We start from the raw sequence: 26,987 nt of genomic DNA, 5'->3' as shown, positions 1-26,987 counted from the left end.
TGCATTAGGATGTTTATTCTAATGTCTTCAAACACAATATTCTTCACTTCATTCACAAAATAAGGCACTGGTGAACAAAAGCAGCCCGCCTTTTAACAAATATGGTCACATCTTGCTCTTGCGAGCTGAGTTTCTTATTTCCAGCACTTATTGTAAAGAGAAGCATTTCCCATTGCTAGTAAATTTCATCACACATGATTTCCAATGTGAACACAGTAAATCTGCAAATGGCTTTTGGTTTGAGTAAAAGGTACAAAGTAAATGTACTTAATTTTGAGGGTTTTAACAGGATAAAATAATATAAGGCATAAAATAAATGATAGTAAATCATTGCCATGTTTTGTCATTCTGTCATTGATTTAGTTTAACTGATTACTCTTGAAAAGAAACAATACAAAAATGAATTAATTCTTTGGTACATTATTTGATGTTCTTTAGAAGGCATTTATATCTAAATATTAGTTGAAGTTAAACATGAACTGAAATTTCATGTTTGAAAAATCTCAAGGACGTACTGAGATCAAAGAACAAAATATATTTTATTCTCCTTGTGCCATGAACAGCCATGTACTTAGCTCTAATGAAGTGAATAGCCATTAGTTAGACAGATAGAACTTAAGTTTTTCACCCAAGTCACAACTCAGCCTCAGTATATATACTGGCAAGCAAAGAATTAAGAAAGCATTAACTGGTAACTGAGAGAAGCTGTGGTTTCACACTGGAAGGGGACTTAAGTTTCATTAGAAAACTACTGAGGGAATTGTAAATTTCATGACATTTACTATAGCACCTAATAGTCATTTCACAAATGCTTAACGGGACAGACAGATATCCCGTTAAGGAGTGAAGCAGCAGTTTAGACAAAATATCTGAAAAATTGCAACATCTAAAGTGGAAAGATAAGTTTCAGTTTTAGTTTTATTAAACTGTGAGAATTTCAACACAGAGTTACCATGTATTTTAATTTTTTGTGAGATCACATGTTAATATTTTGTCTAAAATTCTCTCATGGAAACATTGGAAAATAAATAATTTTAAAAATATCATCATGCAAGAAAAGTCAAATACCTCTCAAAGCCTACAATAAATCTATCCCTTCAATTTCTTACTATGTAGTCTCTTAATTTTGATTCTTTTATAATCTAGATTGCAGGGAGATATATATATTTTTTTAATTTAAACATATACTTCACACCGATAGTAAGGGTCTATTAGGGTTTTAAAATGATTTTTTTTAATAAGTTGCCAAAAGATCCCATTTATCAGATAAAAAAGGTTCTGGCTTACAAATGAGAATAAGAGAGGAAGAGAGAGAAAAAGAAAGAAAGAAAGAAAGAGAGAGAGAGGAAGGAAGAAAAAAAGAAAGAAAGAAAGAAAGAAAGAAAGAAAGAAAGAAAGAAAGAAAGAAACTCAAAGGAGTCACTGAGGCAGTTATTTGCAAGTGATAAACAGAAACAGTGTATACATAGGCATAAGTAAAAACTACAAATACACCCATTTGGAATTACCTTAATAAAATAATTACTGTATGCCAATGTCCTTAAATGTTAAATTTTGATAAAAGATGTTATATAAAATTATAATTTTATTAAAAGGCCTCCCAACAGATAGATTAAAAGCACCTTAGGAAAATAAACTGTAATTATTATTCACAATTCTCCCCTCTTTTTTATGGTTTCCTTTTTTGTTCTCCCTGTCCTGCCCTCTGTTTCCTTTCCTTCCCTTCCTCACTGCCTTTCCTATTTCCACCCCTCCTCTTCTATTCCCGCATCTTTCCTTCCCTTCATTTCTACCATGCTAAATTTCTTACTTGTAGGCTGGAAGGCACTTATTATTATGCAAACTAAACACAACATATTAATATGCTCGTTTAATTGTCCTTTTTTTATTATTTACAAAATCACAATTTGAAGTGTACACCAACATCTTTGTTCTATTTCAATACATCTAGATAACACAGAAATTATAAAGTAAATAGAGTCAGCATTACATTTAATTCTTGGGGAGGTTTATTGATTGATGAAAAGCTTTTCTTTAAAGGTTGCACAGCAAGTTGTCTAATACTTTATATGTTTTAGTGAAATATGCTAAAATTACATTATCTATACTGGCAATCTCCCATATATCTTACCAAGTTTTCTTTAAAATCAGGTTTCTGTATACTTTAATCAATTGTAAAGATCAGAAGCAGTCATTCTTGCTTTCTATAAATATCTCATCCTAAGACCCATTATATCAATATTTCCAAAACTGGACCCCCACCTCCACTGTTCTCTATATGGGAAATATATATCTGTATATCATTTAAAGGATTCTTTGACCAGATAAACTTGAAGAATGTTCCATAACAAATTTTTCTCTTGCAAATTCACATATACATTAGCAAAATAAAGGCTCCCATCTCTCCATTGAAGGAATTTTTTTAAAAGCATTTAAAAAATGGTAAAAATGATTAAATTTATTTTTAGAGGAAGGACTTTTCCTTCACATTTATTAGTGTTTCTATCAGTTACTTTATTTTAACAATAATTTGAAAAGCACTGCATTATATAAAAATAGTAACTACTGTTGCTATATCAGTTGTCTCTGTAAAAAAATATTTTGTTCCTTGTTCGATCATTCTGCTGGTCCCTGCCTAGATATCTTCTCCCTGTCTTTGAACTAACATATTATTAAAGCTCATCAAGTTGCATTTTTGCATATTCTTTATCATTTATAGCTCCATATGCTTCATGAACATCAGCTCATAAGAATTCACATCGCAATGACTGCCGTAGGACAGGTCATCACACCTGGCTTTGAAGTATGTTTACAAGATACTTTAGGGGACAAGAGTTATAAAAGTTACTTAAATATATTTGTATACCCAGATTGATGAAACCATTTTTAAAAATATATGAGTATACAACCTTTGTTCTTCCTAATAGGACCCAAATAAATCCTTTAAGTATATTGTTAAAATTTCATGCAAGTATAGCTATTTTTCATAATGACAAATATTCTCTGTCCACTTTCTGAAGGACTTTAGTTTCTTTTGTTTTATATTTTGTAGTAATTCATATAATCATATTGATAGTATGTATGTTCTGTGTATGACAGAGAATTAGGTAACATTTTGGTAATTACTCTCTTTGGGTCTGGGAAGATATTTCTGTGAAGTAGACTACTCATAATTTTATATTTTTTCTAGTTTTTCACACTTCAAGATAATAGTGCACTTTCTGAAATATGGCAATTTACATGTCTTGTGGGTATGTGAATGTACCATATTCACTAAGCATATATTATTCCAAAAACTTGCCTCAAAGAACTTTAATAATTTTTAAATTATTCATCTTCTATCAGAATTGAGTCTGATAACATTTTAAAGACATATACCCAAAAACTTAAAGCTCTTAAATTTTGGCTTAAGACCAGGCTATCTGTCATTTATAGGTAATCAATCATCCATTATTTGCATTACTTCATCCAGTATCTAGCACATTGTCTATCACACATTAACCACTGAACAAATGTTTTTTGAATGAAATATTGAATTAATTATAATATATCAATCATGATATAGCCAAAATATGTCAAGTTAAAACCTGATATTAGGCACCTTCTCACATTCTTATTAAATTTAGTAGAATAAAAAGTGTCCATAAACAGACTTAGATGATACTTCTAGTAATGAAAATCTATAATAAATTAAATGGACAAAGAAGTTTATAAATTACTTGCAATATTTGCATTTTTATCAACAATCAGTGATTTCCCTTGTTCTGTGCTTTCATATGTAAAAGACCTGCTAGTACAAAAGACCTGAGAGCATCTGCTGGCAATGCTACATTTTAGGAAATGGCTCCCTGGTTCCTATGCTGAGTTTTGGGTGCCCTAAATGCACAAACAATTTTGGGTGCTTTTAGAGCTTTATCATTTTTTATGATTCTTTTCATGATAAAATCTTCCAGTAAAGTTGAAATCAGACTATATTCCCCTAGAGCATTTACCACAAGAGAAGATGTGTTTTATTATCTCTCAGGATACTTTCTCCCCTATATATATTTTTTTAAGTGTTAATAAAAATGTTATACTTACGTTTCAAATTCAATTGTATATACTTATATTTCCAGGTTTATGCTTTATTCAGTCAATAATTCTGTTATACAATACATCATTGTTCCTTTTCTTCATAGAATTTAACTCAGTGTGTAACTACAAAAATAACTTCTGTGATTATTTAATGCTCATTTCCTCTGATAGACTGCAACTTACATAAGGACAGTGGTTGTTTCTGTTTCCTTCATAAGACATCCATCACAAAGTAAGAACACTATTATTTGTTGAATGAATACATGCTTAAGTAAAATATTTTAATTACTTAATAAATGGTCATGCATATTTGCAATTTTATCTTCAGTCATTTTTATGAATCCAAACCCTATGTAGCTCTTTATTTCATCTTTGTCTAATAAGTATAACATATTGATATTTATTTCAAATAAAGTATTTAATATATATAGCAACTAAATATTTAATGAGTCACATTTCAGACTTCTATTAGATAAAAGCTAAACTAGTGTGGAATAATTGTCATTACTCCTTGTATTTTCTTTTGAAGAAATCTAATAAAAAATCCTCAATTTGTTAAAAGTATAAGAAATTCATGAGTGAGAATCATAAGAATTAAAAAAGAGTACTCTTATCTTGAAAACAAATTATCAGCTCTTAACAATTTAATCACAGAATGGTAAATGACACATAAAAGTGATCCATTCTCAAATAAACCTAGTAATCTTTCCACATTGGAAATTTATGAACATCATTTCATTGCCTAAAATTTTTCAGTAATGTTCTAAAGGTATAGAATAAAATCCCAATTCCTAAACATGTCAAACAATTCTTTTCTTCAACCTATCACAGGCTTCTCTGATTTTTATCCTCTTCTTATTACATCTAACCTTCTGGCAATATAAATTTGTTGTATTTTCCATTGCTTGGAGAGCTCAGCTTTTGCATTCCATCTAATTTTCTGGTTGAACTTCTAATCCAGATAGATTTCTGCTCATCCTTCCCTACTTTGGACACTTCTCTTGACTGGAGTCTTCTGGAATTCATGGTGCATATGTTCTGATCCAAATATTATAAATATAATATCTTTAATTTGCAGCACAATCCAATTATGTAGACACAATTACACCCATTTACAGATGAGGACTCTGAGTCTCAGAGAGGCTCAGTAAGTTTTCTCAGGACACCTGTGACACTGAGACAGAACTACTATTTGTACATAAATCACCTGTGGCAAAGGCCACAGTTTATACAACATACTGAGAAAATGCATTCATCTTTGTAACTTAGTACTTACACAATTTCTTTCTATGCTTTGACTCATTTTTGTCTAATAAGAGTTATTCATTGATCTTACTTAGTCCTGCTAATTAAAGGATCACAGTCTGACATAGTTAAACTGGCTAACTAATCTATAATAGAAAATGAACCTCTGACCTTGGACTAATAAGCATAAGATCATATCTAAATGAATTCAATGATCCAAACTTTTCATATAAAATCTATCAGAACTAACTCTGTTTTCATGAGAATTATCCATTTATACTAATTGTTTGTTACCATTTGGTCAGCATATACAATATTAAGGACGGCTGTTCATACTGATGCTCACAATTCATCAGATTGGCTCTGCATGCTTCCTATCCTAACAATCAAAGTCAGTTGATGTCTGTGAGCAGCATAGCTTACTGAGACTCATCTGGTTTCAGTGGCATGAAATCTGAACTTTAACAGATATGCCAGGAATGTACAGCTTCTATGGGTAAAATTTGGCTTTTCTTATTTAATTCAGACTCAAAAAATTATATGATCATGATTTAGCCTTCAAAATCACTTCACCAGCATTAAAATTGTGCTCCTTGTGCAATGAAAAAATAGAAGGCATTTTAATAGAAAGTTTGACCTGAAGAAAGATGGAAGATTTACATTAATTTTTGTGCACTATGTCCAACTAATGAAGATAAATGTATTCATTCATGTCAGTAAAACTAAAGAACTTAAAGCCAGCAATTTTATATATCTATAATGATAAATATTACAGCACTTATTATATGATAAATTGAGAATTCGAGGAAGGGTGATGAGAAAAATGGGAAAAACATGATTTTCCTATGATTTCCATTTTTATAAACATTGGCATATGCTTTAAACAAATAATATGTCTCCCCTAGTTGCAATTCTACATCTTTTACTTCATCAAATAATGAGAAGTAAAAAAATGAGTGAGATATCATACACTTAACATTAGAAAACAGAAGTGAAAAAAGAAATTTCACACTGTTTACATGTCAAAGTGGCATATTTCTACAGTAAAACGTAAGTGATACAGACTATTAAGATTTATTCTTTTTACTTTAGGTTGATTATGTATAAGCGTATTATTATGAGATGAAAATTTCTTGACTACTGCTGTTATGTACTTCTTAATATAAAATATTATAAAACAGTTTATAAAGGTATCATTAAAATCTAATTATGAAATAAGAATATTTTCTAATATGTATAATTAAATAGTAAATATGATAGAAATAAAGTATATATAACAATGTTGTGTGCAATAAAATTGTCTTTAAATTTAACCTTAGTATTAAAAACATTATAAATATATTTAATTTACATTCATGTTTACATTGCCAATTTACATTCTTTATGTATCACATATATTGTAGCAGTTCCAAGACTATGATATGGTTGATTTAATTTGAATTTTGTTCACAGAAATGGTTATTCACTGAATATTTGAAATTTACTATTGATTTAATCCCATAAGTAAAATGGGAATAATTGAGATTATAGAAAATAGAGCATCATTGACAACATGCAGAGACAAGACCACAATTCCCTCAATTCCCTTCTCAGCTGACACATAATTCACATACATTATTAAAGTTGTGAGGAACTAATAAGTGAGTGAAATGTGCAACTAGCTTATTGTTAAAATAGAAATAGTTTTAATATGAGACTCTTTAGTCACTTTACAATATTTCTACCAAATTGAACACAGCAAACAAAATAACAACTGTCCTAAATGGATTTTTTCTAGACTGCTGTTTTCTACCAGTTAGTTCATTGACTGCTGAATCTGCCTAGTCGTCAAAGTGCAGTATGCACTCAAAATTGGAAAGAAAGAGGCCAAGAAGGCTTTTAGTATGGGCACTCAGAAGGGAGGCGATGTGGTTGAAAATGATATTAAAGTAGAAATGCTCCCTCTTCTGATAAAGCGATTATCACCTATGGTGAATTAAGAGGCAAGATTGCAACTGCTCACACATTTCAAATATCCCTTAGTGAAAATTGCTGTGATTTTCCTTTTGGTTTTACCCCACTTAGCATTGTTTTTCTTTATTCTTTTTTAAATTCTTTTGAACGAAATAGGAAGTTAACTGATTATGAGTAAGAACACCTACAAATTGAAATATCTACCATACAGTAAGTACCACATTATAATAATCTTGCTGCAGTCAGGAAAATTATGAAAGAGATTTAATGTCACCCCAACCTTAATTAAAGCAGCTTATGCTTATTTAGCATTTACCTTCACATCATTTTGATTGCTCCACTAAGGTATATTTGTGTAAAGAGAGCTTCCCTAATTAAATAGCTTATATCTGAGTCATTCAGCAATTTCACAAAACACTGGTCAGTAATCATCACATTCAGAGTGATGGATGGTGATAGTAGGCCCCTAGATGAATCACACAGGAGCAGGCTTAGCATATTAAGAAGAAGAAGCATGGACATTTAGGGAAAAATATGTATAAGTTTTAAATATTTCTGATTTCCCACTCCAAAAGACATAGTATTTTCTATTTTAACCTCCTAGGCTTAATTAACCACATATGCCTCCTTGACAATATCTGAAATTCTGGACAATAAAATAAGGAGAGCCAGTTCCTCTCTTTGATCACACTATTAGCATGGCTGAAATTTTCATTACAGATTATGGTGCCTACAGGTATAAACACCAAACCCTTAGAATTTTATGAACTGATCTAAAATTCCAGGGATTGAGCCCTTATTACTCTTCTTTGAATATATTCCTCTTATTAACTCTTGCTGGAAAAGAGCAAGAGCCTCCAATAACATTTTTCATTTTTGTTTATGATTAACAAAATTTTTTAATTAAGTAAATATAGCACATTTGATCAATGATGATTTAAAAGTGCAAGTTAACTAGTTGAAAACTAGAGACGATGCTAATTGAAAGTTTTGGTAAATCAGAACTGCATTCAAGTACTAGAGTTGTATGTCATTGTGTTCATTAGTGACTAAATAAATAGAAATAACTCATGAAGCCAAATTTTTATCAAAGTTATGACAAAGCAAATCATAAATTACTTCCTGAAATCTTTTTCAGAAGGAATGTATCTGAAGGAATAAAGTGTGAAATTCCTCTTTCTAGGTTATACTTTTTTGATGAAGTTATATGAGCTACGATTCACTCATAATGCATTGAATTCAAAGTAGTTTTAATTTTTGTTATATTATGAGTGAATAAAATATAATTCACTAAAATTAAGAACTTAATATTATCATGTCAAAGAGAAAAACGTTATCTGAACAAGAGAAACAAAAAATATATTGCAATCCCTATAGAAAAATGATTTTATTATTCATTCCTTTAACTTAAATTATAGTGATCAATTTTATTTCATTCATAATTAGTCTAAAAACAAAATGTATGTTAAATGCGTTAAATAATATTTTAGTAATAATGTTACATTTTAATAAAATTAAATTCAATATTTTTGGCAATGACTATAAAGAAGAATGTTTTAAATATTTTCTCTATACATTTCCTAAGTAACAGTGTTAATCAGATCTTTTGAATTTTTATCAGGATGTACTGATAACTTTACATTAAAATTACAAGAATGTCATTATAAAGTTAGTCGTTTATCATTGTGCTGTTGCTTACTTTTAAAAAATTAATTTTCATGAAAACACTAATATATTACACTATTATATCACATTAAACTACACACTACAAAGAAATAATTCCCCCTAGATATATAATCCAACCTGATTTTTATAAGTTTCTCATGAAAGTGATCTTGCTAATATTAATAAATGTTTTCTGAAATCACTCATCTTTCTTTAGAAGGTCAAGTATTGATCTATCAACTAAGGTGAACAGATATAAGGAAAAATATCTACATCTTAAAGCTTATAGTTTAATTTGTTTTGTTCTCTCATATCTATAAGTTTATTAATGGAAATAAAAAATTTCAAGTGGTGTTCTCAGTGTTTCTCTCAATATAAAAAGTTACATTAAAATATATTTTATATACTTAATAATATTTTGAATTCTTTACATTTTCTTAATAAATCAATCCCTTCTACTAAATAAGGCCAAGGGTAGGAATAGATCAAAAGTTGCTCTAAAAAGCAGCAAGAGAAAAACAGCAAATAACATACAAGGGAGCTCCGATAAGGCTATCGACCGATTTCTCAACAGAAACACTACAAGCCAGAAGGAAATGGTCAAAAATATGTCAAGCAATGAAAAACAAAGGCCTAAAACCAAGAATATTCTACCCAGCAAGGCTCTCATTCAAAATGGAAGGTTAAATAAGCAGTTTCCCTGACAAAGAAAGACTAAAATAATACATCTCCACCAAACCAGCATTGCAAGAGATGCTAAAGGGAATGTTTTAAGGAAAAGAAAAAGAAAAAAAAAAAAAAAAAGAGGAGAGAAACACAGGTACAAAGGGAAATGAATAAATACATGTCAATAATAACCTTAAATGTAAATGGATTAAATGTTCCAATTAAAAGACATAGTATAATGGAATGGATATGAAAACGGGACCCATATATTTGCTGTCTACAAGAAACACATCTCAAAACAAAAGATTTACACAGACTGAAAGTAAAGAAATATAAAAAAGTATCCCAAACAAACAGACATGAAAAAAATGCTGGGGTAGCAATATTCATATCAGACAAAATGGATTTCAAAGCAAGGGCCATAAAAAGAGACAAAGAAGGACATTTCATAATACTTAAAGGAACAATCCATCAAGAAGATATAACACTGATAAACATATATGCATCCAACATAGGAGCACCCAAATACATAAAGAAAATACTAGAAGACCACAAGAAGGATATTAACAACACACTCATAGTAGGGGACTTTAACACTCCATTATCAACAATAGACAGATCTTCAAAGCAAAGAAACACCAAGGACATACAGGCATTGAACAACACACTAAACCACATGGACTAAACTTATATATATATAACTTTTCACCCCAAAGAAGCAAAATATACATTCTTTTCAAATGCACATGGGACATTTTCAAAGATAGACCACATGATAGGACACAAAAAAAGCCTCAACAAATTCAAGAAAATTGAAATTATATCAAGCATATTTTCAGACCACAATGCCTTGGAACTAAAAATCAACCTCAGAGAAAAAAATCAAAGACACCCAAACTCATGGAGAATGAATAACATGCTATTAAATAATGAATGGGTTAACAATGATATCAAAGAAGAAATCAAGAAATTTCTGGAAACTAATGATAATGAACACAAAACAGCCCAAAACCCGTGGGACACAGCAAAAGCAGTCCTAAGAGTGAAGGTCATGGCAATACAGGCGTATCTGAAAAGGATAGAAGAATCTCAAATAAAAAATCTAATCCAAAAGCTACAAGAACTAGAACAATAACAACAAACAAACCCTAGGGTAATAAGAAGGAAGGAAATCATCAAGATCAGAGCAGAATTAAATGATATAGAGATCAAACAAAGAATTCAAAAGATCAACAAAAGTAGGCGCTGGTTCTTTGAAAAAATAAACAAAATCGACAAGCTTCTAGCCAGGCCCATCAAGAAAAAAAAGAGAACACCCAAATAAACAAAATCAGAAATGAAAAAGGAGAATTCATGACTGATACCACAGAAATAAAAAAGATTATAAGAAATTATTACAAACAACTGTATGGCAAGAAATTTGACAACCTAGAAAAAATGGACAAATTTCTAGAAACATATAACCTTCCAAAATTAAATCAAGAAGAAGTAGAAAGTCTCAACAGACCAATAACAAAGAAGGAAATTGAAACAGTAATCAAAAATCTCCTGGCACACAAAAGCCCTGGACCGGATGGCTTTAGTGGTGAATTTTACAAAACATTTAGGGAAGAACTAACTACTACCCTCCTCAAACTATTCCAAAAAATCCAAGAAGAGAGAAGACTCACAAACTCTTTCTCTGAAGCCAGTATTACCATAATTCCAAAACCAAGTCAAGGCACAAAGAAAGAAAACTAGAGGCCAATATCACTGATGAACATAGATGCTAAAATCCTCAACAAAATATTGGCAAACAGGATCCAGCAATACATCAAAAAGATCATACACCACAATCAAGTGGAATTCATCGCAGGGATGCAAAGATGGTTTTAATATTCGCAAATCAATAAATATAATACATCACTTAAACAAAATGAAAGACAAAAATCACATGATCATATCAATAGATGCAGAAAAAGCATTTGATAAAGTACAACACCCATTTATGATGAAAACACTCAGCAAAATGGGAATAGAGGGAGCATACTTCAACATAATTAAGGCTATATATGAGAAGCCTGAAGTCAACATCATACTCAATGGACAAAAAACTGAAAGCATTCCCCCTGAAATCAGGAACAAGACAAGGCTGTCCACTCTCTCCACTTCTATTCAACATAGTGTTGGAAGTCCTAGCCACAGAAATCAGACAAGAAAAAGAAATAAAAAGCATCCAAATTGGGAAGGAAGAAGTAAAACTATCATTATATGCAGATGACATGATAGTATACCTAGAAAAGCCTATAAACTCCACTAAAAGACTACTCTATATAATAAGTGAATTTGGTGAAATAGCAGGGTACAAAATAAATATACAGAAATCTAAGGCATTTTTGTACACCAACAATAAAATATCAGAGACAGAGACAAAAAAGAAAATACCATTTACTATAGCAACAAGAAAAATAAAGTACCTAGGAATAAACTTAACCGAAGAGATAAAAGTCCTGTACTCTGAAAATTAGGTAACATTGAAGAAAGAAATTAAGGAAGATATAAATAAATGGAAGTAAATACCATGTTCTTGTATGGGAAGAATCAACATCATCAAAATGGCCATACTACCCAAAGCAATTTACAGATTCAATGCAACCCCTATTAAAATAGCAATGACATATTTCACAGACCTAGAACAAATACTCCAAAAATTCATATGGAACCAAAAAAGACCCTAAATAGCCAAAGCAATCTTGAGACAGAAGAACACAGCAGGAGGAATCACAACACCAGACATGAAACAATACTACAAAGCTAGTGTGATCAAAACAGTCTGGTACTGGCATCAGAACAGACATATAGATCAATGGAACAAAATCGAGAGCCAGAAATAAACCCAGGCCTCTATGGTCAACTAATATTTGATAAAGGAGGAAGGAACATAAAATGGAGTGAGAAGAGCCTCTTTAACAAATGGTGCTGGGAGAACTGGACAGGGACGTGCAAAAAAATGAAACTAGACCACCAACTTACACCACACATAAGAATAAACTCAAGATGGATCAAAGACTTAAATGTAAGCCGTGAAACCATAAAAGTCCTAGAGGAAAACATAGGCAGGAAAATTTCAGATATCCCACGTAACAATATTTTCATGGATACATCTCCTAAGGCAAGAGAAATAAAGGAAAAAATAAGCAAATGGGACTACATCAAACTAAAGAGTTGCTGCTCAGCAAAAGAAAACATCAGCAAGATGAAAAGGAAACCAACCATATGGGAAAACATATTTGCCAATGATATCTCAGACAGGGGACTGATCTCCAAAATATATAAAGAGCTTACATGACTCAACATCAAGAAAACAGACAACCCAATTAAAAAATGGGCAAAGGACCTGAACAAACACTTCTCTGGAGAAGACATAGATGGGTCCATAAACATATGAAAAAATGTTCAACATCACTAGCCATCAGAGAGGTGCAAATAAAAACCACAATGAGATACCACTTTACACCTGTCAGAGTAGCCATCATCAACAAATCAACAAACAATAAGTGCTGGCGAGGATGTGGAGAAACAGGAACCCTACTGCACTGTTGGTGGGAATGCAGACTGGTGCAGCCACTATGAAATACAGTATGGAATTTCCTCAGAAAACTAAAAATGAATCTGCCTTTTGCACCAGTGATTCCACTGCTAGGATTATACCCGAAAAATCCTAAAACCCTAATTCAAAAGAACTTATGCACCTATATGTTCATAGCAGCCTTGTTTACAATAGCTACATGCTGGAAACAACCTAAGTGCCCATCTGTAGATGAGTGGATCAAAACACTGTGGTACATTTACACAATGGAATACTATGTAGCAGAAAGAAAGAAGGAACTCCTGCTATTTGCAACAACATGGATGGAACTAGAGAGAATTATGCTTAGTGAAATAAGCCAGGCAAAGAAAGAAAAATACCAGATAATATCACCTAATACAGGAAACTAAATAACAACATAAACAAACGAACTAAATAGGACAAGGAGCAGAATAACAGTCAATAGGGGGGAGGGGGAGGGAAGAAGGGGGATAAGTAAGGGAAGGGTTTAGTTAAGGAACGTGTATAAATGACTCATGGACATGGACAATGGGGAGGGATATTATTGTGTGAGAAGGGATGGGCTGGGTGGAGGGGAGCAATGGGGGAAAAATGGGACAACTGCAATTTAAAAACCAAAAAATAAAAAAAAAATAAAAAACAAATGCTGTAGGTATAGTTTCAATGAACTGAAAGAGCTTCATCACTACTAATTCAACTATTATCTTTCCTTTGCTGTTGTAGTTATTTGGCTTTTATTCTAAAATCATAAACTTAACTGCAGCCCAGCTAGACTTGGAAGGAGTGTGGAAAACATAGAACCCAGTGACGTCCAGTGAGAGCACAGATTATAGAGCATTCTAGCAGATGGGAGTGAAGAGGTGAGTTACAGAAGGAATGGTCTGGTGGTTAGGATAAAAACGCAAGTCAAACTGATTAGCGTTGTCCACAGTCAATAATGGTGATCTTTCTGGTCTTGCCATTCCTAGACCCATAGCACTCCATGGCTGTCACAACATCCATGCTGTTTTTCAACTGGCGGAAGACCACATGCTTGCCACCCAACCATTCAGCCTTGCAGTGCAGAGGAAAAACTGGGAACCGTTTGTGTTGGCTCCCGCATTTGATGGGGAAAAGATGCCAGGACCCATAGATGGACTTGCAACCTGTGCTGTTGTGATGTCTAAGGTCACTATCCTGGCACATAAATCCCAAAATAATTCTGTGAAAGCAAAAATCTTTATAACCAACTGCTTTCTCCTCAGTGCTTAGAGCATGAACGTTTTCTGCTGTCTTTGGAACTTTGTTTGCAAACAGCTCAAAGGTGACACGGCCCAAGCGCTCTTTTCTTTTTTAAAAATAGGGGCGGCTGCCCGAGCTGTGGTGGGAAGCACACAAAGGATTTTTGGGGACCACAGGCTACCCCAGAGAGGAGTCAGGCGGAGAGCGGATCTCTGCCCGCTGGCAGAGACGGGACTCGACCAAGTGGCATTGGCGCTGAAGGACAGGAGACAGCGTGCTACCGGGCAAGTGAGAACATAATTCTCCTTTATATTTTTCTCTAGTGGATGGTGGAGATGGGAGGAAAGTTTGGGGGTGGTAGGCCATTCTGGAGGAGCCCAGGCGCAGAGGCCCGCTCATCCACTCCTCAACCCTACCATTGGGTCGCGGGGGCACACATAGGGAAGTGCTCTCATTCACTGGCCCAGGTGCGCGGGGCCGTGAGTCCAGGCGTCCCTCGGACACTCCCCAACGGACATAAGATCAGTGCCCCAACGGGCACAGGGAGGGCCCACTGAACACGCAGAGGACTGTGCACAGACACCCCTAGACAGCTCCCGTGGGTGCAGGGCCCCAGGCCGGAAAGCAGACCACTAGCGCAGGCTCTGTTTGTGCCCGCCCAGACGGGTGAGGGAAGGTGGGCAGCTGCAGCACGGGAACAGCGGGAGGCGGCGACCCAGGGACGCTCGATTCCACTGAGCACAAGTGTCCCTGGCCCTGCCCTAAGAGGCGAGAGACCAACTCCCGGAACTCGGCTCAGCGGGACTGAGGGCACGGGGCGGCGCGTGAGCGCAAAAGCACCTCAGCCCGGGGTCAGTTGGCGCTAATCCCGGGGAAAGCTCTCGGGCCACCCGCGCGGGCAGGGACACCTCGGCGCGAACCGGGAACCGCCGCGGCCCAGCGAAGGCAGGAGCCAATCCCGGGGAAAGCGCTCCGGCCGCCCGCGTGGGCAGGGACGCCTCGGCGCGAACGGGGAACCGCCGCTGCCCAGCGAAGGCAGGAGCCAATCCCGGGGAAAGAGCTCGGGCGGCCCGCGCGGGCAGGGACGCCTCGGCGCGAACTGGGAACCGCCGCGGCCTGGCAGCAGTGGGCTCCAACCGCGGGGCAAACTCTCGGGCCGCCCGAGAGCGCAGGGGCTTGCGCGCAAGGGCACCTCAACTGGCTCCAGCAAGCAGCAAGGGAGCGCGCCGTGCCGGCAACCGCGGGCGCGCACCATAGCGGCAACCGGGGGCGCACACCAGTCCTGCAAAAAACAAGAACCTCTGACCTGCCACACTAGACCAGCTGCGGACCCAGAAAAAGAAGGCAACACACCAAGGCTAAAACGGAGTAAAAACATCGATTTTTTTTTTCTCCAAATTTTTTCTCCCTTGTTCTTTCTTTCTTCTTAATTATTTCTTTTCTTTCCTTCTTTCTTTATTCTTTTCCTGGGTTTTTTTTTGGGGGGGGTTGGGGGGTATATATATATATATTTTTTTTTTTCTCTCTTTTTTCTTTCTTTCTTTCTTCTTTATTCTTTCTTTTCTATCTTTCTTTGTTCCTTTCTTTCTTCCCTTTTGGGGTTTTTTTTTAGGGGGGGTTTGTGGTAAATTTTTTATTTTCTCTTTCTCTCTTCTTTTCTTTCTTCTATTTTCTTGGGGATTTTTTGGGGGGGTGTTTTTCCTTCACCTCTTCCAATAATAACAAACTTTATCTCTAACGTGTTGCATATAACCTCTCCTTCTCATCCTTTCTTTTTAATCGTGGTTTATTCGTTTGTGTGTCTAGCTTAGCCCCCCTATCACTCTAAATAATATAATATAATTATTATATAAACCCAAATACAATACAATCCCACTTTCTTACTATACTATGTATTTTTCTATCCTTTTCTTCTATTTTTATTAACATACAATGTAAATATTACTAACTGGCTTGCACAGTCTCAACTATTATTAATCTATCAACCCCTCTATCAAAAATTATATTTTTCCTCCCCCAAAACAACTCTTATCTATTCTTCTTATAGTATAAAAGCTCAAATCTCTTTACATTTATATTAATACAGGCTAGTTGGCTAACGATAGCAGGATAGAGTGGGGGATACTTTCTGAGGGTGTGGGTCTCCTGCCTGGGCTGTGTGTTTATGTCTTTAACAGCATCTCCACAAAAGAACTCAAGACAAAGCAGATAGAGTTACTCTCAACCAAGTAGCCAGAAGGAAGATCCTATCAAAGAACATCTGAAATATAACCGAACAGTATAAACAAACGACATAAAGGGTAACTCAAGACCATCAGGCTCAGGATATCAAAGAGACTGCACTACTGAAACTCCCAGACCTTCGATAAAGAATATTACACCACAAAGGAGGAAAGTCAAAGCAGACTACCCCCCAAAAATAAATAAATAAATAAATAAATAAATAAATAAATAAATAAATAAATAAAAACAAAAAGAATCCAACATGGTAAGACGCAAAAATAACCCCTCAATGAAAAGAAAAGAGGAATCCTCAGAAAGAGAGATAGACGAAATAGACATAGCCCAAATGTCAGACATGGAATTCAAAACAATGGTGGTAAAGAAGCTCAATATACTCGACATCCTTAAAATCAACTATGACAACCTTCAAGGAAGTTACCAGCAGCTCCAAGAAAATTACAGGGAACTGGCAGAGAACTACACCAGCATAAAAGAAGACATAGAAATTGTTAACAGGAACCAGGAAGAACTTAAGAATACAATCTCTGAACTGAAAAACACAGTAGAATCAGTCAAAAGCAGACTTAACGAAGCAGAGGAACGGATTAGTGAGTTAGAAGATAATGTAGAGAAAAACTCCCAGACAATACAGCAAAATGAAAAACGATTGAAAAAATATGAACAAGATGTAAGGGAATTACAGGATAGCATTAGGAAAAATAATTTAAGGATCATCGGAATACGAGAGGGAGAAGAAAAGGAACATGGAATTGAAAATCTGATAGGAGAAATAGTGACAGAAAATTTTCCGAACCTGATGAGAGGAAAAGCTATGCAAGTCCAAGAAGCACTGAGAGTTCTAATCAAGAGGAACCCCCAAAAACCCACTCCAAGGCACATCATAGTTAAAATGGCAACATTCCAAGACAAAGAGAGAATCCTAAAAGCAGCAAGAGAAAAGCAGCAAATAACATACAAGGGAGCTCCGATAAGGCTATCAACTGATTTCTCAACAGAAACATTACAAGCCAGAAGGCAATGGTCAAAAATATTTCAAACAATGAAAAACAAAGGCCTACAACCAAGAATACTCTACCCAGCAAGGCTCTCATTCAAAATAGAAGGTGAAATAAGGAGTTTCTCAGACAAAGGAAGACTGAAAGAATACATCTCCACCAAACCAGCATTGCAAGAGATGCTAAAGGGACTGTTCTAAGAAAAAAAGAAGAAAAAAACAAGAGAGGAGAGGAACAGAGGTACAAAGGGAAATGAATAAATACACGTCAATAATAACCTTAAATGTAAATGGATTAAATGCTCCAATTAAAAGACATAGGGTAACGGAATGGATAAGAAAACAGGACCCACATATTTTCAGTCTACAAGAAACACACCTCAAAACAAAAGATTTACACAGATTGAAAGTAAAGGGATATAAAAAAATATTCCAAGCAAACAGACCGGAAAAAAAAGCCGGGGTAGCAGTTCTCATATCAGACAAAATGGATTTCAAAGCAAGGACAATAAAAAGAGACAAAGAAGGACACTTCATAATACTTAAAGGAACAATCCATCAAGAAGATATGACTTTGATAAACATATATGCACCCAACATAGGAGCACCCAAATACATAAAGCAAATACTAGAAGACCACAAAAAGGATATCAACAACAACGCACTCATAGTAGGGGACTTCAACACTCCATTATCAACAATAGACAGATCATCAAAGCAAAGAAACACCAAGGATATACAGGCATTGAACAACACACTAAACCACATGGATCTAACTGATATATATAGAACTTTTCACCCCAAAGAAGCAAAATACACATTCTTTTCAAGTGCACATGGGACATTTTCAAAGATAGACCACATGATAGGTCACAAAACAAGCCTCAACAAATTCAAGAAAATTGAAATCATATCAAGCATCTTTTCAGATCACAATGCCCTGAAACTAGAAATCAACCTCAGAAAAAAAAATCAAAGACACCCAAACTCATGGAGATTGAATAACATGCTATTAAATAATGAATGGGTTAACAATGACATCAAAGAAGAAATCAAGAAATTTCTAGAAACTAATGATAATGAGCACACAACAACCCAAAACCTGTGGGACACAGCAAAAGCAGTCCTGAGAGGGAAGTTTATAGCAATACAGGCATATCTGAAAAGGCTAGAAGAATCTCAAATAAAAAACCTAACCACAATGCTACAAGAACTAGAACAACAAAAACAAACAAAGCCTAGGGCAAGAAGAAGGAATGAAATCATCAAGATCAGAGCAGAACTAAATCACATAGAGACTAAACAAACAATCCAAAAGATCAACAAAACTAGGAGCTGGTTCTTCGAAAAAATCAACAAAATCGACAAGCCTCTAGCCAGTCTAATCAAGAAAAAAAGAGAGAAGACCCAAATAAACAAAATCAGAAATGAAAGAGGAGAAATCACGACTGATACCTCAGAAATACAAATGATAGTTAGAAATTACTTCAGACAACTGTATGACAAGAAATTTGACAATCTAGAAGAAATGGACAAATTTCTAGAAACATACAACCTTCCAAAACTGAATCAAGAAGAAGTGGAAAGTCTCAACAAACCAATAACAAAAAAGGAAATTGAAACAGTAATCCAAAATCTCCCGGCACACAAAAGCCCTGGACCGGATGGCTTCACAGGCGAATTCTACAAAACATTCAGGGAAGAACTAACTCCTATCCTCCTCAAACTGTTCCAAAAAATCCAAGAAGAGGGGAAAATCCCAAACTCTTTCTATGAAGCCAGTATTATCCTAATCCCCAAACCAGGTCAAGACACAACAAAGAAAGAAAACTACAGGCCAATATCACTGATGAACATCGATGCTAAAATCCTCAATAAAATATTGGCAAACAGGATTCAGCAATACATCAAAAAGATCATACATCATGATCAAGTGGGCTTCATTCCAGGGATGCAAGGATGGTTTAATATTCGCAAATCAATAAATATAATACATCACCTAAACAGAATGAAAGACAAAAATCACATGATCATATCAATAGATGCAGAAAAAGCATTTGATAAAGTACAACACCCATTTATGATGAAAACACTCAGCAAAATGGGAATAAAGGGAGCATATCTTAACATAATTAAGGCTATATATGAGAAGCCTGAGGCCAACATCATACTCAATGGACAAAAACTGAAAGCATTCCCCCTGAACTCAGGAACTAGACAAGGTTGTCCACTCTCTCCACTCCTTTTCAACATAGTGTTGGGAGTCCTAGCCACAGCAACCAGACAAGAAAAAGAAATAAAAGGCATCCAAATTGGGAAAGAGGAAGTGAAACTTTCATTATATGCAGATGACATGATAGTATACCTAGAAAGGCCTATAAACTCCACTAAAAGACTACTCAATATAATAAGTGAATTTGGCAAAATCGCAGGGTACAAAATAAATATACAGAAATCTAAGGCATTTCTGTACACCAACAATAAAATAGCAGAGACAGAGACAAAAAAGAAAATACCATTTACTATAGCAACAAGAAAAATAAAGTACCTAGGAGTAAACTTAACCAGAGAGATAAAAGACCTGTACTCTGAAAATTAGGTAACATTGAAGAAAGAAATTAAGGAAGATACAAATAAATGGAAGCAAATACCATGTTCTTGGATGGGAAGAATCAACATCATCAAAATGGCCATACTACCCAAAGCAATTTACAAATTCAATGCAATCCCTATTAAAGTACCAATGACATATTTCACAGACCTAGAACAAATACTCCATAAATTCATATGGAACCAAAAAAGACCCCGAATAGCAAAAGCAATCTTGAGACAGAAGAACACAGCAGGAGGAATCACAACACCAGATATCAAACAATACTACAAAGCCACTGTAATCAAAACAGTATGGTACTGGCATAAGAACAGACATATAGATCAGTGGAACAGAATAGAGAGTCCAGAAATAAACCCAGGCCTCTATGGTCAACTAATCTTTGATAAAGGAGGAAGGAACATAAAATGGAGTGAGAAGAGCCTCTTTAACAAATGGTGCTGGGAGAACTGGATAGGGACCTGCAAAAAAATGAAACTAGACCACCAACTTACACCACACACGAGAATAAACTCAAGATGGATCAAGGACTTAAATGTAAGCCGTGACACCATAAAAGTCCTAGAGGAAAACATAGGCAAGAAAATATCAGATATCTTACGTAACAATCTCTTCACGGATACATCTCCTAAAGCAAGAGAAATAAAGGAAAAAATAAATAAATGGGATTACATCAAACTGAAGAGCTTCTGCTCAGCAAAAGAAAACATCAGCAAGATGAAAAGGAAACCAACCATATGGGAAAACATATTTGCCAATGACATCACAGACAGGGGACTGATTTCCAAAATATATAAAGAGCTGATACGACTCAACATCAAGAAAACAAACAACCCAATTAAAAAATGGGCAAGGGACCTGAACAAACACTTCTCCGAAGAGGACATACAGAAGGTCCATAGACACATGAAAAAATGCTCAACATCATTAGCCATCAGGGAGATGCAAATAAAAACCACAAGGAGATACCATTTTACACCAGTCAGAATGGCCATCATCAACAAATCAACAAGCAACAAGTGCTGGCGAGGATGTGGAGAAACGGGAACCCTACTGCACTGTTGGTGGGAATGCAGACTGGTGCAGCCACTATGGAGAACAGTATGGAATTACCTCAAAAGATTAAAAATGGAACTGCCTTTTGAACCAATGACTCCACTACTAGCATTATACCCGAAGAATCTTGAAATCCCAATTCAAAAGAACTTATGCACCCCTATGTTCATTGCAGCACTGTTTACAATAGCTAAGTGCTGGAAACAACCTAAGTGCCCATCTATAGATGAATGGATCAAAAAACTGGTACATTTACACAATGGAATACTATGTAGCAGAAAGAAAGAAGGAACTCCTGCCATTTGCAACAACATGGATGGAACTAGAGAGAATTATGCTTAGTGAAATAAGCCAGGCAAAGAAAGAAAAATACCATATGATATCACCTAATACAGGAAACTAAAGAACAACACAAACAAAGAAACTAAATAGAACAAAGAGCAGAATAGCAGTCAATAGGGGGGAGGGGAGAGGGAGAGAAGGGGGATAAGTAAGGGAAGGGTTTAATTAAAGAGCCTGTATGAAAGACTCATGGACATGGACAACGGGGAGGGATATGATTGTGGGAGAGGGGGTGGGTTGGGTGGGGGAGAGAAATTGGGGGAAAAGGGGACAACTGTAATTGAAAAACCAAAATAAAAAAAATTAAAAAAAATAATAGTTTTCGTATATGAAATATATCAGTTGACTTTGGAGATTTTTATAATATACTATTTTAATTTACCTTTACCAAGCACATCTTTGAAGCAAGACAATATAATAGACATTACTGGTACATTGGTACATTTTATTTACAATGCAAACAAGCAAACATAACAAAAAGTTTAAAATTTTATATTAAGGAGAAGTCAAAATTATTTATTTGACAATTTGGAAATTATGAGTGTTATTTTGTAACTATAATTACTGAAAAAGTATCTGTAATATACTCCGAAGTCTTTATATATCCTCCCCAAATCTTATTCAAATTTCACTACCTTGGATTACTCAAGTTTGTTTAATGAGATCATCACATTTAATAATGTAAGATGCCTAGCTCTAAAAGTCATTCCTTTCTGTTTATAAATCTTGCTATTCCACCATATTCACCACTGTAGAATTCATTTGTTCAGCAAATAATAAAATTAAGGCCCAAAGAGTGCAGGTACTAGTGTTATACAGGCTTACAACAAAAAACAAAAATCTCTGCCCTCATCCAGGTAATGTAAACCAGTAGAGGGTGGCAAAAATATATGGGAACCTCAATCCTTTCAAACAACACAAAAATTGCATTTATCTGCTCCAGCTTTTTTCAAATGAAAATATAAGTCAATGGGAGTCTGGAAGCCTAACAAATCACTGCTTCTACCTCTCATAAATGTTTTAAGAATGTGTCTGATTTTTAAAATTTGTCCTAACATATCAGCTAGCCATCTTTCCCATATAGATTCTAGTTCAGTTTTAGACTAACCACAGGAATTTCGTAAAGCATGCCATCGGAAAAATTATTTTACCTTAAGAATTTAATAGACCTTAGATTTTTTTAGTATAACCTCCTCATTTTACTAATTAAAAAATAATATCTAAAGGCCATCAATTTCATGTGACTTATCCAAGATCACAATAAATGACAAGGCTAAATTTAGAATGTCAATATACAGAATGATGATAACTATATAACGATACATTCTAATAGTTAATTTTCAGTCTCTTTTATAAAATACAATTTTGCTCATATAACTTTTCATAAAATGAGCACCACTGCACTTGAAACATGAGCAAAGTTGCTCATCACAAATTCTAAACAGACTGGTACATAAACTCACGAAGTCATTGTGCTCATTATGCAACTGTTACTGAGGCAAAGAACCACCGCTGATCTATAGGAATGCCACTCTTGAGCATGCCATCAACCCAAAACTAGACCAATAAACTCAAGCCATAGTAGCTATGTAAGTTAAACAAATTTTAAAATGATGTGCTTTTCAAGCTATAATTTTGAAAACACAGTAATTTTTTACATTTACAATATATTAAAAATAATCTAAAATTTCTGGATGTTGAATATTCTAGTTATGTTACAGAAATATTCTGCTATATGTATCTTCTATTATATAAAACAAATAAAATAAGTATTCAACTAAACCATCTGTGAATCATTATTTTAATTAACTTTCTAAGTCAAATACTATACAGATAAGTCACAAATCTGAAGAAAAAAAGTGGTTCAAAAGCTTCATTTTATCCATAAAACATATTTTTAAATGTCAGATTGAAAGGGTTCTTTAGGGGGATGATGTCATGAAATTGTTTAACACCGATTCAGTTAAATTGTCTACTGATCATTTTGGTAGAAATAAAATTTTCTTTTGTTACTTATACACCTAGATGCAGATGTCTAAATTGTTTCCCTGGTTTTCTACAGTAACAGAAGGTAGCAAGATGCATTTGTTAAAAACAAAATTGGTAATGGCATATGGAGGCACTGCTTTTCCCCTTCTCACAGCAACTAAGATTAATGAACAAAGAACAAGTGGCTGACATAAACATACCCATGGGGGTGCCAACGCCATAACCTTTGGAGTCTATAAGGCCACCAATCTGTGTCAGGTTGCAATTCCGCTGGGTAACAAATTCAATGGTTGTTGACTCCATTAGGAAAGCATAATCAGAGGTGAGGACTCGCTGGATTCCTTCTTCATTGCTTTTGACGAGCACGGACTGTCTCCTGCTACTCATGAAAGCCCACATTTTGTCATACGTAGATATTTTTGATTTCTGGGAAAAACAAAATACACAAGATAATCCTTAGTGTCCACGTGATCCTACAATATTAAGATAAACCAATTATGTTTAGTTTATCTATAGTACTTTCATTGTATTATTAATAATAGCAATATCTAAATGGAAAATCCAAATCAGTTTGAAAAGTGTCTCATAGCAATTCCTCATGTGTGAGTATTTTTAGGTATAGTGCTGATTTATCTAACAAATATGTGAAAAGTGTCCTAATGTTCAAAAATTCAAAAGTAGTACATCATAGAAGGTAATAAAAAGGAAAATAAACAAGATTAATAACAAGCGTTTTTTGTGCTTATATCTAACATGAGTACCTCATGTGTATAATCTCATATTTCAACATTACAGTAACAGCAATTTGATAGGGACAGACACTGGACACAGACTGACGCTGTTAAACTTCAGAGGTTATTATTCCCAATTTAGTTGGCTAACCCCCAAGGACACACTGAGGTTGAAGAGATGAGAGAAATTTGCTACAAATATAAGGATGTTACAAATGAGAATGATTACATTTTCACTAAGACAGAGCCAGCCTCCTGAAATCTGGAAATCTGTCATTCAGGTCCAGTATCTAACTAAAGATTCCTGGACCAATAAAATTGAATAGTTTTTATATCCAACTGAAAATTCTCAGTGGGGTTTTAGTAGGATTTCATTACTAAGGGAAAGAAATACGTTTTATTTAGAAGGCACTGGTACAACATAAACATGAAAAAGGTTAGTATCTGCTTATGGAAATCTCATCTGTGAAATCCTTACTATAGTTTAATTCTTATACAAATATTACTGAAGCTATAAACACAAGAAGGATATTCATCAAACTGGTTGCGGTGTTATAAAAAGTCAAAACTGACAAACTATTTTTAAACAAAAAAATGCCATCTTTTTTCAGCTTAAAGATTATTTTATTTTTACATTTGCCAGGTCATAAATATGATAGTACCATGACTTCTACTAAAAGACAGGTGCATAACAATATTTAGGAAAGTTATTGCACTGTTTCAATGATAAAATGGGGAGAGAAACCCTAAATTCACCAGGGAAAACCAAAGGTACATGAGTGCTCTATAAAGGCATGCAAATCGTCCCTCTCCAGTGAAACTAAACATGCAAAAAAGGCCAATGGCTCAAAGATGAAAAGAAAGCAGCTAAAACACCTTGAACCAGATTATCGGGATTACAGATTTGGGCTACTATTGCAACAGGTCAATTGTTTTCAAGTAAAATACTAAAGTGTTGGTAATAAATAAGAAAAATAAAAGGGATATGTAAGTTTATAATGAAATTCTTATTGGAATAATTAAGACCAATAGTGAGATTTTCAGACTCATTTGGTTATCAGTAACATAATAAGGATAGTTAGAGCAAACTCATTTTCTTTTAAAGGTCAGAACATTTCTCCTAATAGTTTGGAGTAAGTGAGGACTTAATACCAATAAAATCAATGAAGTTTACCTGCAGGTTAAATTAATTTTATGTAAAAAATAAAACTGCACACTGTTTTTGTTTTAGTGAATCAGTGACTGCTAATAAACACAATTCAATAGAGGATAACACTAAAAATTTATGTGATCAAAACTGCACCTCATCACTTGAAAATTTAAAATGTAATATCTTTAGTGGAAAGTGATAGTGCAATAAAAAAAAAGCAGAGAATAGGAAACTGTAGAAAAAGTTATTTTTAACCTGTATTGGCCATAAATTGCTTAAATTCTCTGCTTTGCTTCAGGTTTAAGAACATTAGCAATCAGTGTCTTCCATGCCTATTTAAATTTGCCCATGATTTTTGCTTTGATAGGGCTAAACCACTCTTTTCTTTAAATTATGTTTCTTGAATTACTCTGATATGATATTTGATGTGATATTTGACACATGCTTGGAACATTTCTAGATATTGACCAGATTCCAGGTATTGCAAGTAGTCAACATGCAAGGACATCATGGCTATTTGCCTTCCCCACAGTAGCAGTGAGAAGGTGAAGCAGGTATAAAGCAGATTTGAGGATACAATCACATGTGCACTGTGAGCTCACTAAGGCTGTGATATGAAGAATGGGTCAGCAGTGGCAATGACAGATGCAAGAAGATAATCTGAAGTACATAGCAGCAGTCTAGGTAAAAACAGTGCATCTACTAGGAAAGGGGTGTTGGAGATAGAAAGAAATCTAATAATTCAAGGTGTGTGTGTGTGTGTGACATTTGGTCATTATTGGAATACAGGAAGTAAAAAAGAGATTTATGTTAACTCCTTGCTTTCTGTTAAACTCAAGAGTCATGGGGCGAGAAGAAAAACACAAAGATTAAGTACTTGGAAGGAAAGATATCTATTTAGTTAGAGGCACCTAGGGAACATATAAATGAATCTGTCATGTCAAATTATATATGCAAGTTTGTAGTTCAGTAGAAAATTCAACACTGAAAATATAGATTTTGGACTCATCCTGACATGGAAGACAAAGTAGTAGATAGATGAGAAAATGATCATAGAGAAAGGGAAGCCCAAGGGTCACGCTTTGTGCAATTTTGAATTTTAATGGCTGACAGAGAAGACTGAGTTTGCAAATGAAATATAAAAAGAGTGCACAAAGATTAAGGAAGAAAATCTGGAAATTGTGGTGCTTCAGAAATCAAGGCAAGAAAATATTCAGTGAGGAAGCCATCACCTGTAGTGATTTGCAAAAATAAAAAATAAAAAGCATACAATGAGAAGTGAATAATGTCTTTGCATTTAGCAACACAGAGTTCCTTGGTTTTTTAGCAAAAGCTAATTTAGTGTAATGAAGGACTTCGCAGTAATATGTAATACTGAAATAGATTAGGAAAGGGAAAAGTGAAATGGAACCAGGAAATGCCACAAAAAGAAAAATATCAGAAAGGTCACTGAAGAA

General features: G+C 34.5%; 1 protein-coding gene across 1 annotated transcript in view; it reads right to left on the bottom strand.

The window, feature by feature from the left end:
- Window positions 1-26,987, bottom strand: part of GRIK2 (glutamate ionotropic receptor kainate type subunit 2) — a 432,031-nt gene that overhangs the window by 16,880 nt on the left and 388,164 nt on the right. Inside the window, exon 16 of the mRNA XM_090280821.1 lies at window positions 23,850-24,075. Coding sequence (XP_090136947.1) covers window positions 23,850-24,075 — 226 coding nt within the window. The remainder of the gene's footprint in view (window positions 1-23,849; window positions 24,076-26,987) is intronic.

Source organism: Furipterus horrens, unplaced genomic scaffold (assembly GCF_987537825.1).
Source record: "Furipterus horrens unplaced genomic scaffold, mFurHor1.1.pri manual_scaffold_6, whole genome shotgun sequence".
NCBI classification, from domain to species: Eukaryota; Metazoa; Chordata; class Mammalia; order Chiroptera; family Furipteridae; genus Furipterus; species Furipterus horrens.
This window is presented reverse-complemented; position numbering and strand designations above follow the sequence as displayed.